General features: G+C 25.3%; 1 protein-coding gene across 3 annotated transcripts in view; it reads right to left on the reverse strand.

The window, feature by feature from the left end:
• Positions 1-607: 607 nt before the first annotated feature.
• LOC129963463 (ATP-dependent RNA helicase DHX30-like) overlaps positions 608-21,337 on the reverse strand; it is a 33,403-nt gene continuing 12,673 nt past the window's right edge. For all 3 annotated transcript variants that reach the window (XM_056077861.1, XM_056077860.1, XM_056077862.1), the window contains exons 4-14: positions 18,838-19,015; positions 15,380-15,675; positions 12,528-12,775; positions 11,321-11,531; positions 9,774-10,691; positions 8,791-8,999; positions 7,132-7,225; positions 6,101-6,251; positions 5,480-5,699; positions 2,333-2,525; positions 608-1,257 (exon numbers count right to left, since the gene is read on the reverse strand). In XM_056077861.1, coding sequence (XP_055933836.1) covers positions 970-1,257; positions 2,333-2,525; positions 5,480-5,699; positions 6,101-6,251; positions 7,132-7,225; positions 8,791-8,999; positions 9,774-10,691; positions 11,321-11,531; positions 12,528-12,775; positions 15,380-15,675; positions 18,838-19,015 — 3,006 coding nt within the window. In that variant the 3' untranslated portion in view covers positions 608-969. The remainder of the gene's footprint in view (positions 1,258-2,332; positions 2,526-5,479; positions 5,700-6,100; positions 6,252-7,131; positions 7,226-8,790; positions 9,000-9,773; positions 10,692-11,320; positions 11,532-12,527; positions 12,776-15,379; positions 15,676-18,837; positions 19,016-21,337) is intronic.

Raw genomic sequence — 21,337 nt, forward strand, 5'->3', positions numbered from 1 at the left:
TTATAGTATTTAAAGTAATTAACTATAGTAACTAAGGTCATTTTCATAAAAAAAAGGGGGGGACCACAATTATTAAATTGGAATGCACTAATGAAAGCACTAATTATTGAAAAATTGAAGAAACTCAGTCTAATAAAACAATGAAATGCAACTATTATGCAGTTCCAAAATATGCAGCTATATTGTTATTATCAGATAAGGTAAGGTTTGAAACAACAAAAAAACCAAAATTTCATAATATAGCGAATTGTGACATACAACGTAAACCGGGAATAATAAAATAAACAAGATTAATTGAATAATAAAATTAATAAATTTATAGAAAAAGTGCTTCTGATACAGAAAATACAGTAAAATTATTATATAAAAGAAAATTAACCAATTTCAAGAATAATAAAATTTGATTCTGAAAATGCTGGGATCCAGATTTTAGTTGAAATGTATCATGACTTTGCAACTATAATAAAGTTACTTGGTGAAATCTTACAATAATGCATAATTTAAAACTTAATGATAAAATTATTGAAAGTTGATTCGATAGAAAATTGGAAAGAATTTAAATCAAAACTATAATATATATATATATATATATACACATACACACAAATAAAATTTTGAAGATTTATTCTTTGACGAAAAGTATTTACAATGATTTCAATTCAATCATACAGATATTGATTGATAATTACAATGATTTCAATTCAATCATACAGATATTAATTGATAATTACAAAGTTTACAATGATTTCAATTATCATACAAATGCCTACAATGATTTCAGTTATCATACAGATGCCTACAATGATTTCAGTTATCATACAGATGCCTACAATGATTTCAGTTATCATACAGATGCCTACAATGATTTCAATTATCATACAGATGCCTACAATGATTTCAATTATCATACAGATGTCTACAATATACAGATGTTAATTGCATAAATTAAAATTAATTTTTATAATAAAGCTAAAATTCTTCTGATACTAGCTCATTATTTACAAATTTATAAAGTTGTCCTTTCGTGAAAGGTACTTGAGGAGTTGAGATTATTTCCTTCAAAACTGGTAAAAATTCTTCATTATAAAAAGACAGGTCATTATTTTGCGACTTCAGAGTTTGAATATAAGTCCTAAAGAAGTTCTTCAAGTGATTGCGCCAAATAAGTAGTAGCTCAGCGTCTCCTTTTTTACAGGAAAATGTCAACTTTTTATAGTTATCCAACATCAGTATAACATTGCTAGGATCATTGATGTCCTAAGGAAAAAAAAAAAAAGAATTATTGTAAGAATTATTATGGAGCTAAACTACTAAATTTTTTTTTTCATCAGTTTAGTTTCATAGTTAATAATTTGCCATTGAAAAGTTTAAAGATCATAGAGAATGCATTGTAAATGATCCACAATTAAGTAGACCAGCCACTGCAACTAATGATTGAAATATCAATAAACTCAAAGAATTTGTGCTCGATTATCGTTAATTGTCAATAATAGGCATTGCCGAACAAATTTCTATATCATCTAGTTTCTATAAAGCAATTTTAAAAGATAATTTATAGTGGTAATGTGTCATTTCTTGAATTATTCCAAGAACTTTGAATTCTACAAAACCAACACTGTGCTTAAGTTGTCCTGAAAGAAATTTCTACATGGCTATTCCTTTTTAAAACACATTATAACTTGCAATCAAATTTGGATACATGCTTTTGAAACAGAAATTGCTCAATAATCAAGGGAATAGTGCTTGAAAAGTCCAGGTAATATTGATTGTTTTCTTTGACTATCACAGTGTCGTGCATTATGAATTTTTATCAACTAGTACCAATAGATAGATAACCAATAAAGAATATTATTTCAATGTTTGTGTTATTTGAATAAAGCAGTTGTCAAAAATAGCCTGAAAGAGGTGAGAAGACAATATTCCTTCTCACAGTGCAATTATATGTGAGATTTTAACCAAGCACACAAAAAATATTTCTCAAGCTCCGTATTCACTTGTCATGGTACCATGTAACTTTTTTTTTATTCTCAAGGTTGAAATTGCCACTTCATGGTCATTGTTTTGAATTCATTAATTAGATTTTTAAAAATTTACTACAAACTTTGGAAGATTTCACAGAAAAGACATTAAAACATGTTTTGATTAGAAATGTATTATAATTGAGAGAAGAGTTATTTTGAAGGAGATTATTTATAAAAAAATTAAAATTTTTGATTTTTATTATAGTCTATTTTTAAACAAGAAGTAAGAAATTTAAATTAAAAAATCTTCCAAAAGAAAATCGAATTCATCTTGGAACAAGATATTTACATGGAAAAAGTCTGATACTTACTTCATTTATAATAGTTAGCTGTTGTCCTGCAAAGAGCAAAAGACAAATACCCGGGACTGGAGAAACAGCAGAAGTCATAATCTTACGACGAGCTTCAGAATGCAAAGCTTTAAAGTAAACAAGCCATGGACTTGGAAGTTCAAATTCTGTTGAAGCGACAGATTCTCTTTGAATATAACCTTGTTGGCCTTTGCTAAAATAAAATATATACGTAACATGTAAATAAAATTGAAACCACTAATAGTACTCTGAAATATAAGCAATTGCCTTGAAATTCCTCACTGCAGGAGCTTTCCGAGTACTGCACTGTTGGTTCTTATTTACCTTGGCTTTTAATTTTTATGATTTTCTATATATAATAAATAAAATTATATATATTTATATACATATATCAGCATTTTTCTGAGTTTTCAAGATCACAAGAAGAATACTTCAGAGATATAATGTTATGCAGTATGTATAAAAGCAGAATGACAGCATTAGAAACAGTTTATATATATGACCATAAATGTATACAAAGGATAATCTAAATCTAAAATAAAAGGATCTTCTATATACATTCTTATAAATACACAATTTATCAAACTTTAAACTTATTATTTTTAATTTTATTTATATTAAATTATTATTCTTATATTTTAGTAGAATAATGAAATTTCAATAACATTAAGTGAAAATTTTCTATTGAAATTCACATTATAGCCATAAAAACAATATATTCAAAATAAAATCTATGTAATGAGAAAGTATAAAATCATAAAAATAATTAGTTAAAAAATTTTTACCATTTGTTCCACAAATGTGTTAAATTTTTTATAATAAATTAATTTAAATAAGTCAGATAAAATATAACAACAAATGCAGCTATAAATTGTATACCACTATTTAAATATTAAGTTAAAATCTTGAAAAAAAAATGTTTTAATCCTTTTTAAAGGACAGTAAAAATTGAGATTTAGAATAATATTTCGATTGATGTTACAAGTTATTCCTTTATTATTATCTGCATTCTTCTATGACCAAATGCTGAAAGCAAAAATTCATATCAATGAGAATTTTGGGAATAAACTTGGAACTTTTCCAACGATTCTTTCTTACTATACAAATAAATATTTCATTAATCACCTTTATTTGAAAGCCTTAATAAATGAACAATAAAAAATGCATTTTTATGATTCTGTAAATTTTCTAAATAATATAAGATATCTCAATATATTTTATATAAATTTTTCCTTGAAGCATAAATGTCATTTGAATACTTAAGGATTTTTCAATAGCATAAATACAAGGGGTGTTCAAATGAAAAGGCATGAAACGTCGTCACAACGTAACCATTGCCTATACTGCTATTAGAGAACATAGCGAGACATCTAGGGATGCAATTGGAGTCTTCGGCGTAGAACAGAGCATGCGCAGGAGAGAGCAGAGACTCTTATAAAGAGCGCTGTCCAAGGTCCTCTACTTTGAATTCCTCGAGCACAGAAGAACTATCAACTCCGACGTGTACTGTCAGACACTCCAAAAACTACGCAGGTCCATTAAGAACAAAAGACTGGGACTGCTCATGGAGGGTATGATTCTGCTCCATGATAACGCGCGTCCACGGGTCTCCAGGGTTACACACACGGAACTGGCTAAGTTCAAGTGGGAGCACCTCGACCATTCGCCCTACAGCCCAGACATGTCGGCCTACGATTTTCATGCGTTTGATCCCATGAAAAAACATCTGAAAGGGAAGCGCTTCAACTCGGACGGCAAAATCGAGGACGTTGTGAAGGACTGGGTCTCATCATGGCCACAGGAATTCTGGGAACAAGGAATCCTTCGGCTCGTTAATCAATGGTCGAAATCAATGGATTGTTGTGCTCAGGCCTATGGTGTATACTTTGAATAAAGTCTTTGTTTATAACCACAGTAACGTTTCGTACCTTTTCATTCAAACACCCCTTCTATAATTTTAATGTTATTTTACAATTAAAACCAAATCGAAATAAACAGATATTATTGATCTAAATCAGTTTGAGAATAAATAGCTTTTGGCTAGACAATGCAAAATTCTACATGCAAAATTTCTGACAAATTTTTATTTTTAGAAAATGCATAATATTTTACAAATAAATGTAATTTTTATCTTTAAAAAGATCTCTTTTTTTATATTTTGAAATAACTGTGTATATGAATGATATTTTTTTTCAATCATTTAAATCAGATATTCAAACCTGATTTGGTCTTTGCTTCTGATTTACAAGATCAATATATTCTTATTATTGGCTCCTGAATTGAGCAGGATTCAAACAGGTGCTTTGTACAGTCTACAGGTTCATTTATCCTAATCATATATATACAGCTTTGCAAAATACTTTCCTAATTATATGCACATTGATTTAAAGAATTGTAAAATTAAATCTGATTAAGCATTTGCCACATATATGTCTATATGTTTAAAAATTTGTAAATGGCAATCAAAATATGTATAATCAAATAAAAATCTATATTTGGCACTCAAAATATGTTTAAGTAGTTAATGCTTTTATCCCTCACAATTATCACAATAATACAATAATCACATTTTTCAAAAAAAAAAAAAAAAAAAAAATACTGCCAGTGATTTGCATAACCATATATCATACAATGGATATATATTATTTCAAGATCAAATATACCTGAATTTAATATCTCATCATAAGAAAATTTAAATAAGTCCTTATCATCTTCTATGTTTTAAATTTTATATTTTGAAATCTTTCCATTGTAACAATAATTTTTTAAAAATTTCTAACTGTGCAACTGCTCTTTTACAAAAGCACTCTAATCACTTCTCACTGCCAACTTCTTCATACATGAAAAGAAAGACATGGAGTAACAAAAGATGATTAATCAAATATGAATTTATCAATAGTTAAGGGGTTAATATACTCCTGATAAAAATGATTAATTATGAACTAATTATATTCACAAAGCAATGTATTTTCAAAACAAGAATGAGAAAAACTATTTGTGGAATTATTAAAATGTAATTAAAATTGCAATAGACACTAAATAATAAATAATCCACTAAATAATAAATCTTCACTTTGGAGATTAAATGCAATGTTCCAAATATAGTTTGGATTACAAATTTTTTGTTTATTATCCATTATTACTTACACAAGAGAATAAATAACAGCATCCTTGTCGATCTTTCCTTGAGTTATATCTCCCTGCATTACTTTCATAACATTTGGATAAAATGCAGCCGACAGAACAGAAAATATGCAAGGAATATTATTACGGTTAATATTGCATATGTTTTCAGGATCCAAAAAGGCATCTGGACTTTCAATAATACCAGCTTCAAATAAACTTTGAGCAAACAAAGCTTTTAAATCTGGAAAAAATATATATATATTTTTTACATTAAAATACCTCATTCACAATATTCATGCAAAAAAAAAAAAAAAAAAATGAAGTTACATTTCTTGAATTATATGAAATGACAACTTTACAAAACATTAACATTATTATGCATAATATAATAGGAGATCAGAGCTTTAGAAAATCAAAATATACAGATTTTTAACAAATGATCATTAACTAACAGATTTTTAATTTAACATATAAAAGCTAATTTATAGGGAAAATTCAATTTAAAATTAATATATATAGCTCCACCATTATTTACAATGTCTGAATATAAATAAAGGAATGCAAGTTTTATTTGAAATTAGTAAAACTAAAAATATAATTAAAAATGACTGAATTTTTGAAAAAATAAAAAGAATGTCTTACCTTTAATAAAATGCATACTTTGCTCATCTAATAAATTTTCCAGTAGAAAATTCTGAGCTTCTGGAGTATCTTTTAGATTGTTCCATGCTTCAAAGATGTTAGTGATTGCTAAATGGTCACTAAACAAGTAATTGGCAAAACCTTGCTTAATCTATAAAAAATATATATATTGCAGATTTGATTCTAAATACTAAAATTACAATTTTAACTTATATTTAATTCTAATTTAAAATAAATTTAAGTTTTAAAATAATATTAAATTCTAAAATTAAAAATATTAACATAAAGATTTCTCTTTTTTGAAGTCTGATGATTGAGAATTTAAAATATTGATTTTCTATTTAAAACATTTTCATTCAGTTCCTATTATATCCAAATAATATTGTTTTGACTTCCATAACAAAAAATAATAATATAACAAACATAAGAGTCCAGCTTTTGAATAAAATTAAATTATTTGTGAGTTTAAAAATAATGTGCAAATGGGGAAAATTAAATAAACAAAACTATGAATGACTTCTTTGACGAGAATTTCATCTTTTAAAATTAATTTGTATGCAGCAATACATTTATTTAACTCACTATTATAAATCTTTTCATTTCATACTAACCAAATAATGCAAAATAAAAGAAATTTAGCAGCAAAAATAATATATATCAGTTATAAGTTTGTTAAGCAGTTAAATGACACTTGGTGCAAAACTCATCTCAAGATTGCAAACTGCATTCATTTAAAGGTTATATAAAAATTACAATATTGACGTTAATTTTTAAAAATCATAAAATTAAGATTTACATTCACATTTCAAAATTAACATTCATTGTACAGACACTTTTTTCTAAGCCTATATTAAAAATTAAATTTATGAATGATCTCTTTTTATTTGGAATCATAAATTAAGGCAAAATTTCCAATTCTATTAATACCTATTAGTTTTCACAAATAATAAAAGATGATTTTTATAAAACTGGAATATCATACTAATTTTTAAAAGCAAAAAATGTAAACACATTTTGGAAAAATAACTTACTGTTTTAATAAGAGATTTGTCTTCCAGTGTATTCAAAAATGGTTCTTTGGTAAGTGTTGAAACTGTACATATAGTTAAAATTGGATCCAAACATCTATAATTATAATAATGTCTATTAATTTTATTCATAAAATTTCCTTTGAAATCAAGAGTTTTAAAACTAATGTAATATATATATAAGATTTAATATATAAATAGAATTTGAATTTTTATATATACAATTGAAGATAAATAAATAATGCTTAGAAATGTGCTGACTTTTTTCATGCAAGTAAAAATGCATTCATATAACCCAGATAAAATGCTAATTAAGTTATTATCTATTCAATAAATACAGCAAAGTTTCAAATAAGATTAGTCTTTATATTTCATGCAAAATGGGACATTGAATTCAACAAATTAGTATTTATGTATTAACCACATGCCAGCAATTAATCGCCAAAATGACATGCTTATTACAACCAGCAAATAATCTCCCTCCCCAAATGGCCAAAGATGTCATATTAATCTATTGATGACAATTGATTAAATTTAAAGTTTGCTAATGGCATGTAATTAAGCTAAAAGTTCAACAATGTACACAAATACCAACAATTCTACCAAAAGATAGTTATGATTCTTTACCTAAGACACCGAGATTACTAAAAGTTTATAATGCAGACAGTTTATTTTCATAAGAGGATTGTCTTGGATCAAATCTGTGTAAAGACTAAGGCATATATTTAAACCTTAAAAACTTTCCTTTAAGAGCTAAAAGAAAATTTTACTTCAATTCCAATTTTTTATATCACTTTTAAGGATCTTGTAATTTTTATGTTTATATTTTATTATCATTATCATGTATTTTTTATCTTGTTCATTATCTCATTATTTTATATTCATACTTAACTTGTATTAATTCTTTTTATGTATTCTTTTTGTTATTCATACTAATGTTCTTTTTATGTATTTTTTTATTATTCTTTATGTATTCTTTTAATTATTATTCTTTTTATTATTCTTACTAATGTTCTTTTTATGTATTTCTTTATTATTCTTTATGTATTCTTTTAATTATTATTCTTTTTATGTACCACTTCTTTACCTACTCTCTTTATGTTTGTTATAACTGATTTAAAAAAAAAAATCTTAAGAGTTTTGGTTTGAACTATATTTAAATATTTGATACAGAAGAATGTTTTAGCAAAACCACTTCCTTGTTAGAACAGCTTTCACACAGTGCAAATAAAAGTGAATTAGATTATCTTTTTCTACGATACAATTTTGTTACATGAAAATTTTATAATTTACAAGAAACAGCATTTTAAAATTTCAAAAAATAACAATAATTCTTAAAAATCATTAATAATGACATATGAAAGGAGTTATGTATTACACAAACAATTAACTTTTGTATTTATTCATGTAGAGCTACTTAAATGTTGGCTTAAATAAATAACATTATGCATAATAAAACCGTTATAAATTTAAATTTTAATAGCAAAATTGATGGTAGTGAATGATGAAACTTTTTTCAATGCACACATTTTTCTTATATTAATAAAAATTAAGTAACACTGAAACTTACCATTATATAGAAATAAAATTTTTTATGAATACATTTTTCAAATTAAATTAAATGAGATAATACACAAATTTAAATCGCAAAAATTTTCTTACCCAAGAAAAGAAGCATAAACAAGGGCAAGAGATAAACGTGGGTGTGCTGCGAATTTTACAATCACCTTTCCTAGATCAGTTAGGTTTTCGTTTTCATCCAGCACACCTATTTGTTGAAGTTCATGCACCCCTATTTGTAAAGAAGATTGACTAGGTGGTTGTAAGGCAGTTGAAAGGAAATCTTCAGCTTTGGAATTTGGACAATACAACTGCAATATATATATATATATATATATTTAAATCTGCATTAACATAAATACTGCTTTGTACAATGACTTAAGAATCTATAATAAAGTTATAATAAAAATATTAGCTGAATGAGAATAAAAATATAAAAGCATTATTCATATTATTTTGAAACTTCAAGATATACACATGATTATACTAGATTTAAGAAATATTAACACTAAAACATATTTTATTCTTATAACAGCAAATAGCAATGTATCAATGTCTGAAAGTCAATAACTTCTGTTTGAAACTTCAAAAAATCAATATGTTTTAAAAAGAAAGTATTTGAGATTATTGTAATAAAAATATTTTCTTTAATAATATCAATATCATTCCTATAGTTATAAAGACATTATTACAACTGTTTCTGAAAGACACTGGCAGCCTTTTCTGATACGAAAATTTATATTACAACAAATCTATTAAGCAAAAGAGCAGATAAATACATCACAGATAGTTTTTCAATATAACCCAAGTAATAAATAATACAAAATAAAAAATTAACTATGCAGGTTGAATGTCCACTGCTGAAAAATCATTCCAGACATTCCATGAATAGCACATAATTTATTCTAGCATCATTTTAAAAATCAGATACATATTTGTTTAGATCCACTAGCTTTCTACTTTAATAGAAATGTTACTAATTAACCTATATAATAGTTTCAATTACTGAAATTCTTAAAATAAGTTAATAAAAAATTAGAAAATGAGATGAAAATTGATTAACAATTTTAAAAAGAAATACTAACCTTACAGTCTAGAATAACACTTTCAAGGGGCATTCTCAAAATTTCTGCCTTTGGATAATCTTCCATAAAAGTAAGAATCTGTTGAGGGAATAAATGATAACAAACACCATGCTGCACTCGACCAGCTCTACCCCTTCTCTGGCGAACATTAGCCTTTGTGATCCATTGAGTTGCTAAAGTAGCTGCACCATGTTCACCATCAAAAGTAGTACCTTTATGAAGCCCACTGTCCACAACATATACTACATCATTTATAGTAATGGATGTTTCTGCAATGTTTGTTGTTAAAATGATTTTGCGAACTCCATCTGGAGCAGGTTCGAAAATCATTTTCTGTTCCTCATGGGGCAATCTTGAATGAGCACGACAGATTTTTAATTCCGATGGATCTTCACATATTTCAAGAAGTTTGTTTTGCACAGCCAATATATCATGCCAACCAGGTAGAAAACACAAAATGGCTCCACCTTTCTGAGTTTTATGTACAAAATTAATAGCATTTGCAACTAAATTAACGTCAAGTATAGGTTCGATTTTACTATGAGGGTTAACTCCTACTAAATCAGAAGGCAACTTTTCTAAATAGTATTCTTTCACAGGGTACACATTTCCTGGAACATGTATGACAGGACAGTTGTTAAAATATTGTGAGAAAAGAAATGTATTAAAAGATGCACTCATAATTAATATTTTTATATTCTTATTTGATTCTAGTAAACGTTTTAAGAGGATTAGTAAGATATCAATCTGCATGCTTCTTTCATGAACTTCATCAACAATAACATGACTTATTCCATCAAGATTAGGATTAAAACACAATTTGCGAAGCAACATCCCAGTAGAACAAAATAGCATAGCACCACTCTGTTTTGGCAAATTTTTTTTCAAGCGCACATGATATCCAATTGTCTCGCCAACCTAAAAATTAAAAAACATATCATTAAAATAATGATAGAGATTCTATAATTAACTGAAAGAACTTTTAAAATAGATGAAATATTTTAAATAAATGGATATTAATAAGAGTTGTTTTTTAAAAAGTACATGATTTTCATTTTGATAATCATTTAATCTAAATTTTTATAAGGTATACAATTTGTTAAGGTATAAACTTTTACTATCTAAATTTGGTTAGACATAAAAAAACATTACAACCTTGACATTAAGTTTTACAAAATTTTCATCATGGAATATTAAAAGTATTAAATCGAACTGCTGCATGTAAAAAATAAAGTTAGACAGCTATATCTTGTGTAGAAGTTTAATTTCTGGATATATGAATAGTTTTGAAAATATGAATAGTTTTTTGCCAAAGACTAGTCAATATGTGAATGATTTTTACATAATCTAAAAATTTATAAAGCCTCATATAGTATTCAAATATATATATATATATATATATATATATATATATATATATATATATATATATATATATATATATATATATATATATATATATGTGTGTTAATTGAAAAAGTTCTACTGAACAATTAAATAAAATCTAAAAAATAATTATCTGTGATAAAAATTTTAAATGTACATACTTGTTCACCTCTTTCGTAGGCAATTCTTTCTGCAATTGATATTGCAGATATTCTTCTAGGCTGTGATATGATAATGTTACAATTAGCTCCTTTTAATTTTGCTATATATTCATCAAGAATGTACTGAGGAACTTGAGTAGTTTTTCCACATCCTGTATCTCCAGATAACACTACAACTTGGTTTTCATTAAGCTGTTTTAAAATTTCATTTCTACAAACCAAAAGAAGTATATATCAATAAAAATTTAAATGCTTAAATATCAACTACTAATTAAGAAAACCATAACTCATTAAAAGTAGAATGTAAAAAAAAATGGAAATACTTTCACTTGTCGCGGCATAAATCATAAATATTTTATTTAAAAATAACTTACGAGTAGTTTAATAATTATAAATATTATTTTGTAAATAGATGTAAATTCAGATTGCCAACAGTGATCTCTTTTGGAACTTTTGAATTTGATGTTTAAAAAACGACACTATATTTTTGAATGAAAATAAGTTGATGTTAATTCCTTAATATTATTTATAATGTAATAAGATTTCATTTTATAGTAAGTTTACCCACATTTCATTATAGTTGTCACATGAACACAACACACTTAAATACTGAAAATGAAGTTTTGCATCCGAAATTCTTAAAAATTAAACCAATAAATTTGAATTTAATTAAGAACAAACAAATCCTTCTGAAACATTGGCATATAGAAATCAATCACAGAAAAATATCATAACCTTATATCAGTAAATTACATTTTTCTTTTACATTTCACAGCACTACCAAGTAAAATATTAACAGAAAATATAAAATATTTGTAACATAATAAAATAAAGTAAGGAAATATCATCACAAAAGTCAATTATATACGACACTTGTCATTATAATGTTTATATTTTTACGAAACAAGGTCATTTCTGCAGAACATATGGTTACTTTCAATTCAGTTTATATTGATCTACTTATATAATGTTTCATAAGAGAAATTCTCTCATTAAACATTTTGATATCCAAGAGAGATAGGTCTATAAAGTTTTCCAAAAGTTCAAGTAAAACATCATTTATATCTTTATAAAAGAATATATATATATATATCATAAATTTCTTTAAATCCAAAAATAGAGAGTTATATACATCGAATAAGCAAGAATAAGAATTAAATTACAAGTATACACAGACAGAAGAAATAAAGGATGATCAAATATTTACTTTTTGCTAGCAATTGGTAGATTAGATGTTACATTTCTAATTTCCTGTACATTTGGCTCACTGCTTTCAAGATGAGAAATATATTTCTGAAACATTTCACGACTTCTATTAATATTTTCTGCTTCTGATAATTCTTGATATATTTCATCAGTAATTAAATTTCGTTTCTGAATTTCATCCAAACTGCAATTATTGTCCTCTTGCATTGAGCAATCTTCAAGAAATGACTCAGAATTGCCATCTTTAGTCTAAAATAAAATCACAAACTATGCTTAATTTTTCATTAATATACTTCTTATTAATTCAATTATTCTATAATAAAACAATCAAACTTCAAATTAACTACAACTAGAATCAAATACTGCAACTAACAAGGTCAAGTAATTTTAAAGTAAAGTGAACAGGCCTTACACAAGAGTTAATTCTGCTGATAGAATTTTAAAAAAGTATTTATGCTTATAAAAACTGTATTAATGCTTGCTTAATAATGCATTTTTCGAATGTTTTCTTAAAGTTGGACAAATTGCAAAGTCTTTTTATGAAAATACAAATTTTTAAACAGCTACAACAGCTTACAATAGAATAAAATATTAAATTAACATCTATAATTATAATTTGACTTTTCTTTTGCTCTTTATATGCACAACAGAAAAGTAAATTTAAAATTACATTTCAATTCATTGCTTAAAGAGATATTGTACACATCTTGGCTTAATACTTTAAAATGCATGGTGAGGTTTTTGTTATATATATAAATGCATGCTATATTGAGGAAAAAAATTCTTGTTTTTAAATTCTGCTATTATATTATAAAGATATTTAATGTCATCATTATAAGAGCTTATTTCAGCTTCAAATTTAAAAAGGTACAAATTAAATAGATAAAAATAGATAGAAAAGAATATTAAGTTCCATAACAAAAACAACAAAGAATCAAAAGATCTACTGTTCGACAATGGATTCTGAGACGACCACATTTCGACGATTCCATCACATTAAAGGATGAGACGTGGAACAATGAGCGCATTTCCGGTATTCACCTTTGACCTTGGTGATTACCTTGACCACCTTTGACCCATTAGATACTTTTTAGTTCAATTTTTTTCACGTGTATGTAAGTGTTACGTCATTTCTGACTTTTATTTTAACTCAAAATTTCATATTGATACAGCTAGTTCAAGTGGTAAAAAAGCTTTCAGGAGTGGTACGAAGAAAATTTTATATAATATCATTAAATATTGTAACCAAGAAGCAGAAACCGGGGAATTATTTATTCTTGTCCTATTTAAAATATATGAAATATCATATATTTTAAATATAATATCTATAATATTTTTAAGATGTTCTATATATAGCAATTCTTTTAAAGAAAATAAGTTTTAAATAGAATAATCTCTCAATTATCTATTGTTAATCTTAAAATATTGCCAAAAAAATTCAATAATATATAAAAAAGAAGCACGTTAAAAAAAAATTATCATTTTGTAAAAAAGTAATTACCAAATTTTAAGAACAGAAATTTTTTATTTAATCTTCATAATTTAATATTTATGTCCCCTACATTAAATAAAAATTGCTCTGAAATATTTTACTGTGCATTAGTACCTTTTCCCTTCTGTATTACTATTTATCTGTAACGTTTATGTCTCATAAAATCACAAGTAATCCAAGTTTACGTCATTGTAAACCTCCTCCTTTCATCCTCCCTCTCCCCTATTTTGACAAATTAAACTCATCCTAGTGCATGTGCAAAAGCATGGAGGGTTTTATATTCTAAACAGTATTAATGTAACAACAAAACATTGCATATACATGCGTTATAATTAGGTGTGGGAGTTTTAGGGATCAGGATTTGATATTTCGTTCTCTTCCTATTCATTTTTATGCCTTATTTCTTTTAAAAGCAAGGACAATCATATCACTTCAATTTTCATGTGTTACAACACTCTGGTTGTACAGTCCACAGCATATATATATAAATTTTACAAAGACATATCTATTTAAGTATTGATTTATATCTTTTCAACAAAATATTGATATTGTTAAAAAAATTATGCTTGATTTTTTAATGCAACAAGTGACTAATTTAGAGTTCTAAGTTTAATTAAAGAAGCAACAATTTATGGTATTAAATGATGAATGACATAATATCTTCATAAAATTATAAATATATTTTTTATATTAAAATGTTGATTGTGTTTTATTTTTCAAAAAAATAATTTTTAAACTTTTTTATAATCAAACATTTTATTAAAGCTCAAAATTTTAATTCATTGGAATTACAAGACCAAATGCATTTTGCTTTTGGGAAGGTGCCAAAAATTCGTAGTGAATAATAAAATTTCTGAATGCCGCAAATTGATTAAAAAATTTAAAACTAAGAAAAGGTATATTTTGCATATTTAACTTTGTTACTTTTCGATTTTAAAGAAAGAATAATTTTAAAAGATAAATATTATATAGTTCAAATTAATATATACATACATGAATATAAATGCTAAACCTATTGGAAGAGGTTAATTGATTATTTTTGAACTGGTTAATTGACAGTTCCAACGCATTGGTGAAATGCCGGTTCATTTAGTGTTAAAATATGCCATGCTGGTTTATTTGCATTTTATATGGATTTAATGTGTTAGAAAATAATAAGAAAAGTCAATTTCACACATTACAATGTGAATGTTTAAAAATATCAATAAGGTAACATAAAAACCATGAAATTGTCTGTCTTTAAATCTTCTGAAAATTCCCAAGACAGAAACATAATTAATACTATTTTTAATAGTTATACTTTAAAATAATTATTTAAATATGAAATGCATTCAAAAAACAAATCAAGAATTTCCTTTTACCAATTCATTCAATTTTTGAAGCACTGAGAGCATTTTGTCTTGAAGTAATGAAGGAAGGCAAATAGAGTAAGGAGCAAAATGATTTTTGGATAATTTTTCTTCTTCATCTTTAGAATAATTAATCAACTGTCTTTTTGTATTGATGATATTTTTCTCTTTCTCCAGCCAAAGTAAAGCTTCAGCAGCAGCAATGCCCTCAGCTTCTTTCACACGTCCTGCACAGCTTTCAAATGATTTCTTCTCTGGATATGCTAGGTGAAGTTTGCATTTCCAAAAACTAACTTTGCCTACGATACCTATTTATTATAATTATATATTTCATGTTACTTATAACATAAAAAATTGTAGATATTTTGTTAAATAACATGTAGGAATTCTAAATATTACTAATAATCAGGTACATGCATGTTTACAGAAAATAAAATAATATATTAAATAAAAAAAAATTAATGTAAAAAATTTATAAAAATGTGATGGATCTTTATTAAAAAATATTTTGAATAAAATAATTTTTCCCTTTTAGTATATATCAAACAAAGGCTCATAACAATGGGAAAAGGGAAATACTGAAAGTAAATAAATAATTTAAGGAATAAAATCTTAAATCCAGAGTATTTGTAGACTATTACAGTGCCTAAAAATTAATATTTCTAGCCAAAACAGAATGAATAATACACTAAGATATACAGTGGTGGCCAAAATTGTTGACATTTTTGAAAATCCTTATGTTTTTTAACTTTGTATTGACACTTTTGAAAATCCTTATGTTTTTTAACTTTGTATTATATTTTTTAACTTGTAATAATAGAAAATGTTACATTTTACAAAACACAAACTATTATATATCATTTTAAAGATAATTTAATGCTGATTTCAATTCAAAAAGTAAAATTCAAATATTTGCATTACAAAAAGAGGTTACTCTTACTTATCTGAATAACAAACACAGTGATGAAGTGGATTTCAATTTCTAACTTTCCTGACAACTCACTGTTCTTGTTCTGGGAACCAATCAAATGTTAATAACTGCTAGCAGAAGCTGACATTATGTTTAAAGTTGTAGCAAGTCATTATTGTGCTTTTTCTATAGAAAGAAGATTGTTTTTCATGTAATCAAATTGAAGGTTAGGAATTTTGTTTAATTTTATAATATATAGTTAGATTTTTTGTAAATAGTTCCAATATTTAGTCAAGAATAATAAGAAAATATTTCTAATATTTAGTCATGACATATATTTTAACACCTAGAAAGAGAACTAAGATTATTGTTACATAAATGTGGTCTTTTCTATGCTGAAATTGCAAGACAAGTGAGTGGTTCAGTGACTACTAATTTGAAACCACTTTGAAGTTCAAAAATTTTGTTTATGATATCAGGAGACAAATTCAATAATACACAAAGCAGGAAATGGTGGAAAAAGGTACACAGCATATTCTGATGACAGAAAAATAAAAAGACAATGTCTCCAAGATAGAAGAAGGTCATTAGTGGCTAGAAGTCAATTCAATGATACTGGTCTAAGAGGTAGAATTCAACGAAAAATCCTTATATCAATTTACAGCAGTGAATAAAAAGATTACAATAGGTAAAGGAACACATTAATTGGACAGATGATCAGTGGTCACAAATTATACGGAGAGATGAAGCAAAGATATTGTTATTCGGTAGTGATGAGTGAAAATATGTAAGACATAGAATAAAGGAACAGCTACTTTCTGACTGCAATCAGGCCACTATGAAGAACTCATTGTTATGATTTAATCATGCATGTCAGCAGACAGTATTTACTCCTTCATGTTATTGATAGGACATTAAATGCAAGAAAAACATTGACACTATTCTAGAGCCAAAACTTACACCTTCCATCAGTGATCTCTTTCCCAACAATACATCATTTATTTTTCAGCAGGATTCAGCTCCTTGCCACACAGCAAAAATATCGAAAGTGTGATTTAGTACTAAGAACATTGAATTCTTATCATGGCCCGGAAATAGTCCTGACCTCAAAATTATTGAGAACTTATGGCACCATTTGAAAGCTCTTATACATATGAAGCATTCATCAAATAAAAGAGAATTAATTGAGGCTATAATTGTTTCCTGGTATCATGCAATAACGAAGGAAGAGCTTAAACCTCTCATCAGCTCAATAAAATATCAGTCTGAAGCTGTAATAAAAAATAAAGGCTACTCTACTAAGTACTGATAACTCACTGCAGTCATCAGCATCTAATGTAACTCGATAATTATTGCCTCTTAACTATTTTTATATTGTAAATATTTGAATTTTGCATTTTGTGAAACGTTTCATTTCATATAAGCATACAAAGTTAGAAAACAAAAATTTTCAAAAGTGTCCACAATTTTGGCCACCACTGTATATAAATAAATATAGTCACATTACAGATATGATTTTATATTCAGTCATTGGAGAGATAAGGAAAATTTACATTAATAAATTCAGTAAGATAACCAAGAATAAGGGGGGGGGGAATCATATTTTAGAGTTATACATGGAATTTTATTTCAAGATTCTCAACAAGACCATTTAAATTAACATTTTTTCCCCAAGTTAAATTTTTAAAATATAACCTTTAACTAAAGTTTTTTTTTATTTTTTTATTTATTTTTATTTTTTATCATGCTCATACAGCTAAAATAGCAAAAGCTAGGCTAAATATTTTTGAGCAATATTAAAGAGTTGAAGTTATATTACTAATCATGCAATTGCTATTATGAAAATATCTTCTATATTTTGTGGCTGGTCTTTCTTGGATATATATTTCAACTCAGCCTGTGAATTAAATACTTTTTTTAAAAGATGTTTTGTTTAAAGTATTGATTTCATCCTGTTTCTATAGCAGTTTGTTATATAGATTCAATGAATAGATTGCATATATTTAATGAATGATACACTTAATAAATAGAAGGGGAAAACCATGAACATGATTATAGACTAGCACATTCAATTGCTTCATGTAACATATACAATAAAAAGATTATTCAAACCACTCTAAGGCACTTCTAGGGTTAAAAATGATCACTAAAGGAGTTTTTCCAAGTTTCAATTAGATTTTTAATCAGAAATTAAGCAAAACTTTAATTTTCAATGATTTTGTACTACTTTGTTATTCAAAAACCATTTTTACATTATTTTAAGACTGAAAATACATATTTATAAATGACATCAATTTTATTTGCCTGTGGCTTTTTCTTCCATTTCAGTCAATTTGTAAGTATATTTTACAATAATAAGTTTCGAAATTTTAGTAACCAAGTTACTTCATATAAATATTCAGACAAGTTAAATAATTCTTTTCTCCATAAACTTATGAGAATTACATGAACATTAATTTTTTTATATGTATAATGCTGGTGATATGCTATCCTAAAGAGATGCTGTGCACAAAATGAAATAAAGATAATTGCTTTGTATGTCATAGTTATAAATAATTACCTTCTTCTTGTGAGATTTCAAATTTTGGTAAGTAATCAGGATTTCTGCCATGTGTATTATAAATCCTCTGGCAAAGGTTTAGCAAGTCAGTTTTAGCTGATGCTATGCTTTCATTATAAAAAGTGCTTTTTTTCCCAGATAATAATGGGTTGTTATCATTGTCCAGTAAGTTTAATTCCTAAAAGTGAAAAATAATTCCAAGATTAAAAATATAAATACATAATTATAATATATATAATGAAATAATATTTTATAGCATTATTAATTCCATAACCATCATATGAGCATATATACAAGTAGAACAAGGATAGAGTAAGTAATAATGATAATGTTGAAACTTTTTTAAAAACTTATTTTAAATATAAATAATGTAATGATATTTCAATAAAATAACTGTAAGGTTTAACAACAATGTTTCAGTTGACATAAAATTTATTTAACTGAAATTCATTTAAAGTTCCATCAGAAAAAAATAAATAATATATGACCAATTATAATTACTTTTCAATATTATTCAAAATCCAATTAATATCATGAAAAAACAGAAAGAAATCAGTGTTAAATTTGATAAACGTAAAAATAATTCGATTATTCATACTGAAAAAAAAATCTTTGATATATAAAATATAATTAATGCTTTATGCAAAAACATAAAAAACTATTCTTTTAAAAAACAAGGAAAATTAAAATATGATAAAGAAATATTTAAAAAGTTTCTACAAAGTAGTGTTATCATTACTATGTCAAAGGTAGAAATATAAATATGAGAATTAAAGAACATTTAAAAAAATTCAACATTTTGGAAAGAGATTTAAATATAAAAATTTTAAATTAATAAATGCAATAATTTTTTATAATATCTTACACAGGTTTTGATTTCTATTTTTTTTTTTTTTAAAGGAAAAGTGAAACAAATTTATGACAATATTTAATTATATTGTTAAAGAAATACATATATTTTTTCATATATAAAATTTACATGCAAGAAAAGAAATATAGTAATCATCAAAAACATTAATTTCATATTGTCATAAAAATTAATATTTTAGACCTTTGTAAGTTCTCAAAAGAAACTGCAAATAAAATTTTTTATTTGTCACAATGTATATGCATATAAAATATCTAGAAAATACAAAGAATTAGAAGGAAGAAATTTTGGAAACTATCCATCTTAATCTAAAGAAAAACATATTTTACTCAAAAAAATGGCTTGATTTTTCATTTACTTAATATGAAAATATGCATTTTTCAGTATTGCTGTACACTGGTATTCAAATAAAGAAAATATATGCATCTTAATTATTGCATTTCTTTTCAAACATATAATTATCTTGAATAGTGAAAATATGAATTTAATCAATATAATTAACTATATTAATTTAAACAGTGGTTTCAAATTAGTACTTTTTATAGTATGACAATGGGTATTTTTTTTTCTTTGCTTTAAAATGATAGGATCTTAATTCCCATTTATCTAACATGTCCATAAATCATTCTGTTGCAGCTACTCATATACAGATTTAACAATATAAAGAATTTTATCTAGTAAAATGTATCATTTAATTCTTAAATTACAATTAAATATAGTTATATTATAAGAATGTTCTATAATATTAATGGCATCTTTATATAGGAATGAATTTAAAAAAATTACTAAACTTTATTTTATTTTTTTACTATGTAACATTTTAGATATACTTACTACCTGTAATAAAAATAAAGCTGTTTTAAAAATAGTATCCAAAATTTTTAATAGATTATTAAATAAGTAATAAGTATTGATATCTTAATTTTTGATTATTTGTTAACAACCAATTTATTGAGTATAAAACTTGCTAAATAAGTGTATATTCATTTAATTATTTAAATTACTATCAATGATCTATACACAATAGGAAGGAAATGTTATGTAATTCTGCCTTTCTCACTATAGTTTTAATAGAGGGGGAAAAAATATTTTACATAATCATTAGTGACATGACCCATTCATTGTCTGAATTTCCACCAGAACTCAATGTATGGCATGTTAAATTAGATTCGGTAATCATTAATTATATTATTTTTAATTAATAAAAATTACATTACAATATTTGCAAATGAACATTTTTTTAAAATTTTATTAAAATGATATAACAGGAAAGGTACTGAAACAAATGTTAAATTGATTTTCCAGATAATAAATTTTTTATGTGATTATTCAAAAATTAAAAGTTCCGAAATAGACAAATTGTTATGATTACATATTAGTTGATAATCTAATAATTAAATAGCCAGTTATGATATTTTTAAATAAGCAATAAATAATACAAGCAAATATTTGACAGAAAAAAAATAATTTGAGTATTCTGAATTAAATTAAAAAAGGGGGAAAAAATAGAAATTCAAAATCTACGCACTTTCAGTACAGGAAATATGATAGCATATATATTGAATTTAATATTATATATTATTATTCATATTTTACAATTTAATGCAATTGAAACTGTGATTTAAAATCATA

The sequence above is a fragment of the Argiope bruennichi genome, chromosome 3, assembly GCF_947563725.1.
Source record: "Argiope bruennichi chromosome 3, qqArgBrue1.1, whole genome shotgun sequence".
Lineage (NCBI taxonomy): Eukaryota > Metazoa > Arthropoda > Arachnida > Araneae > Araneidae > Argiope > Argiope bruennichi.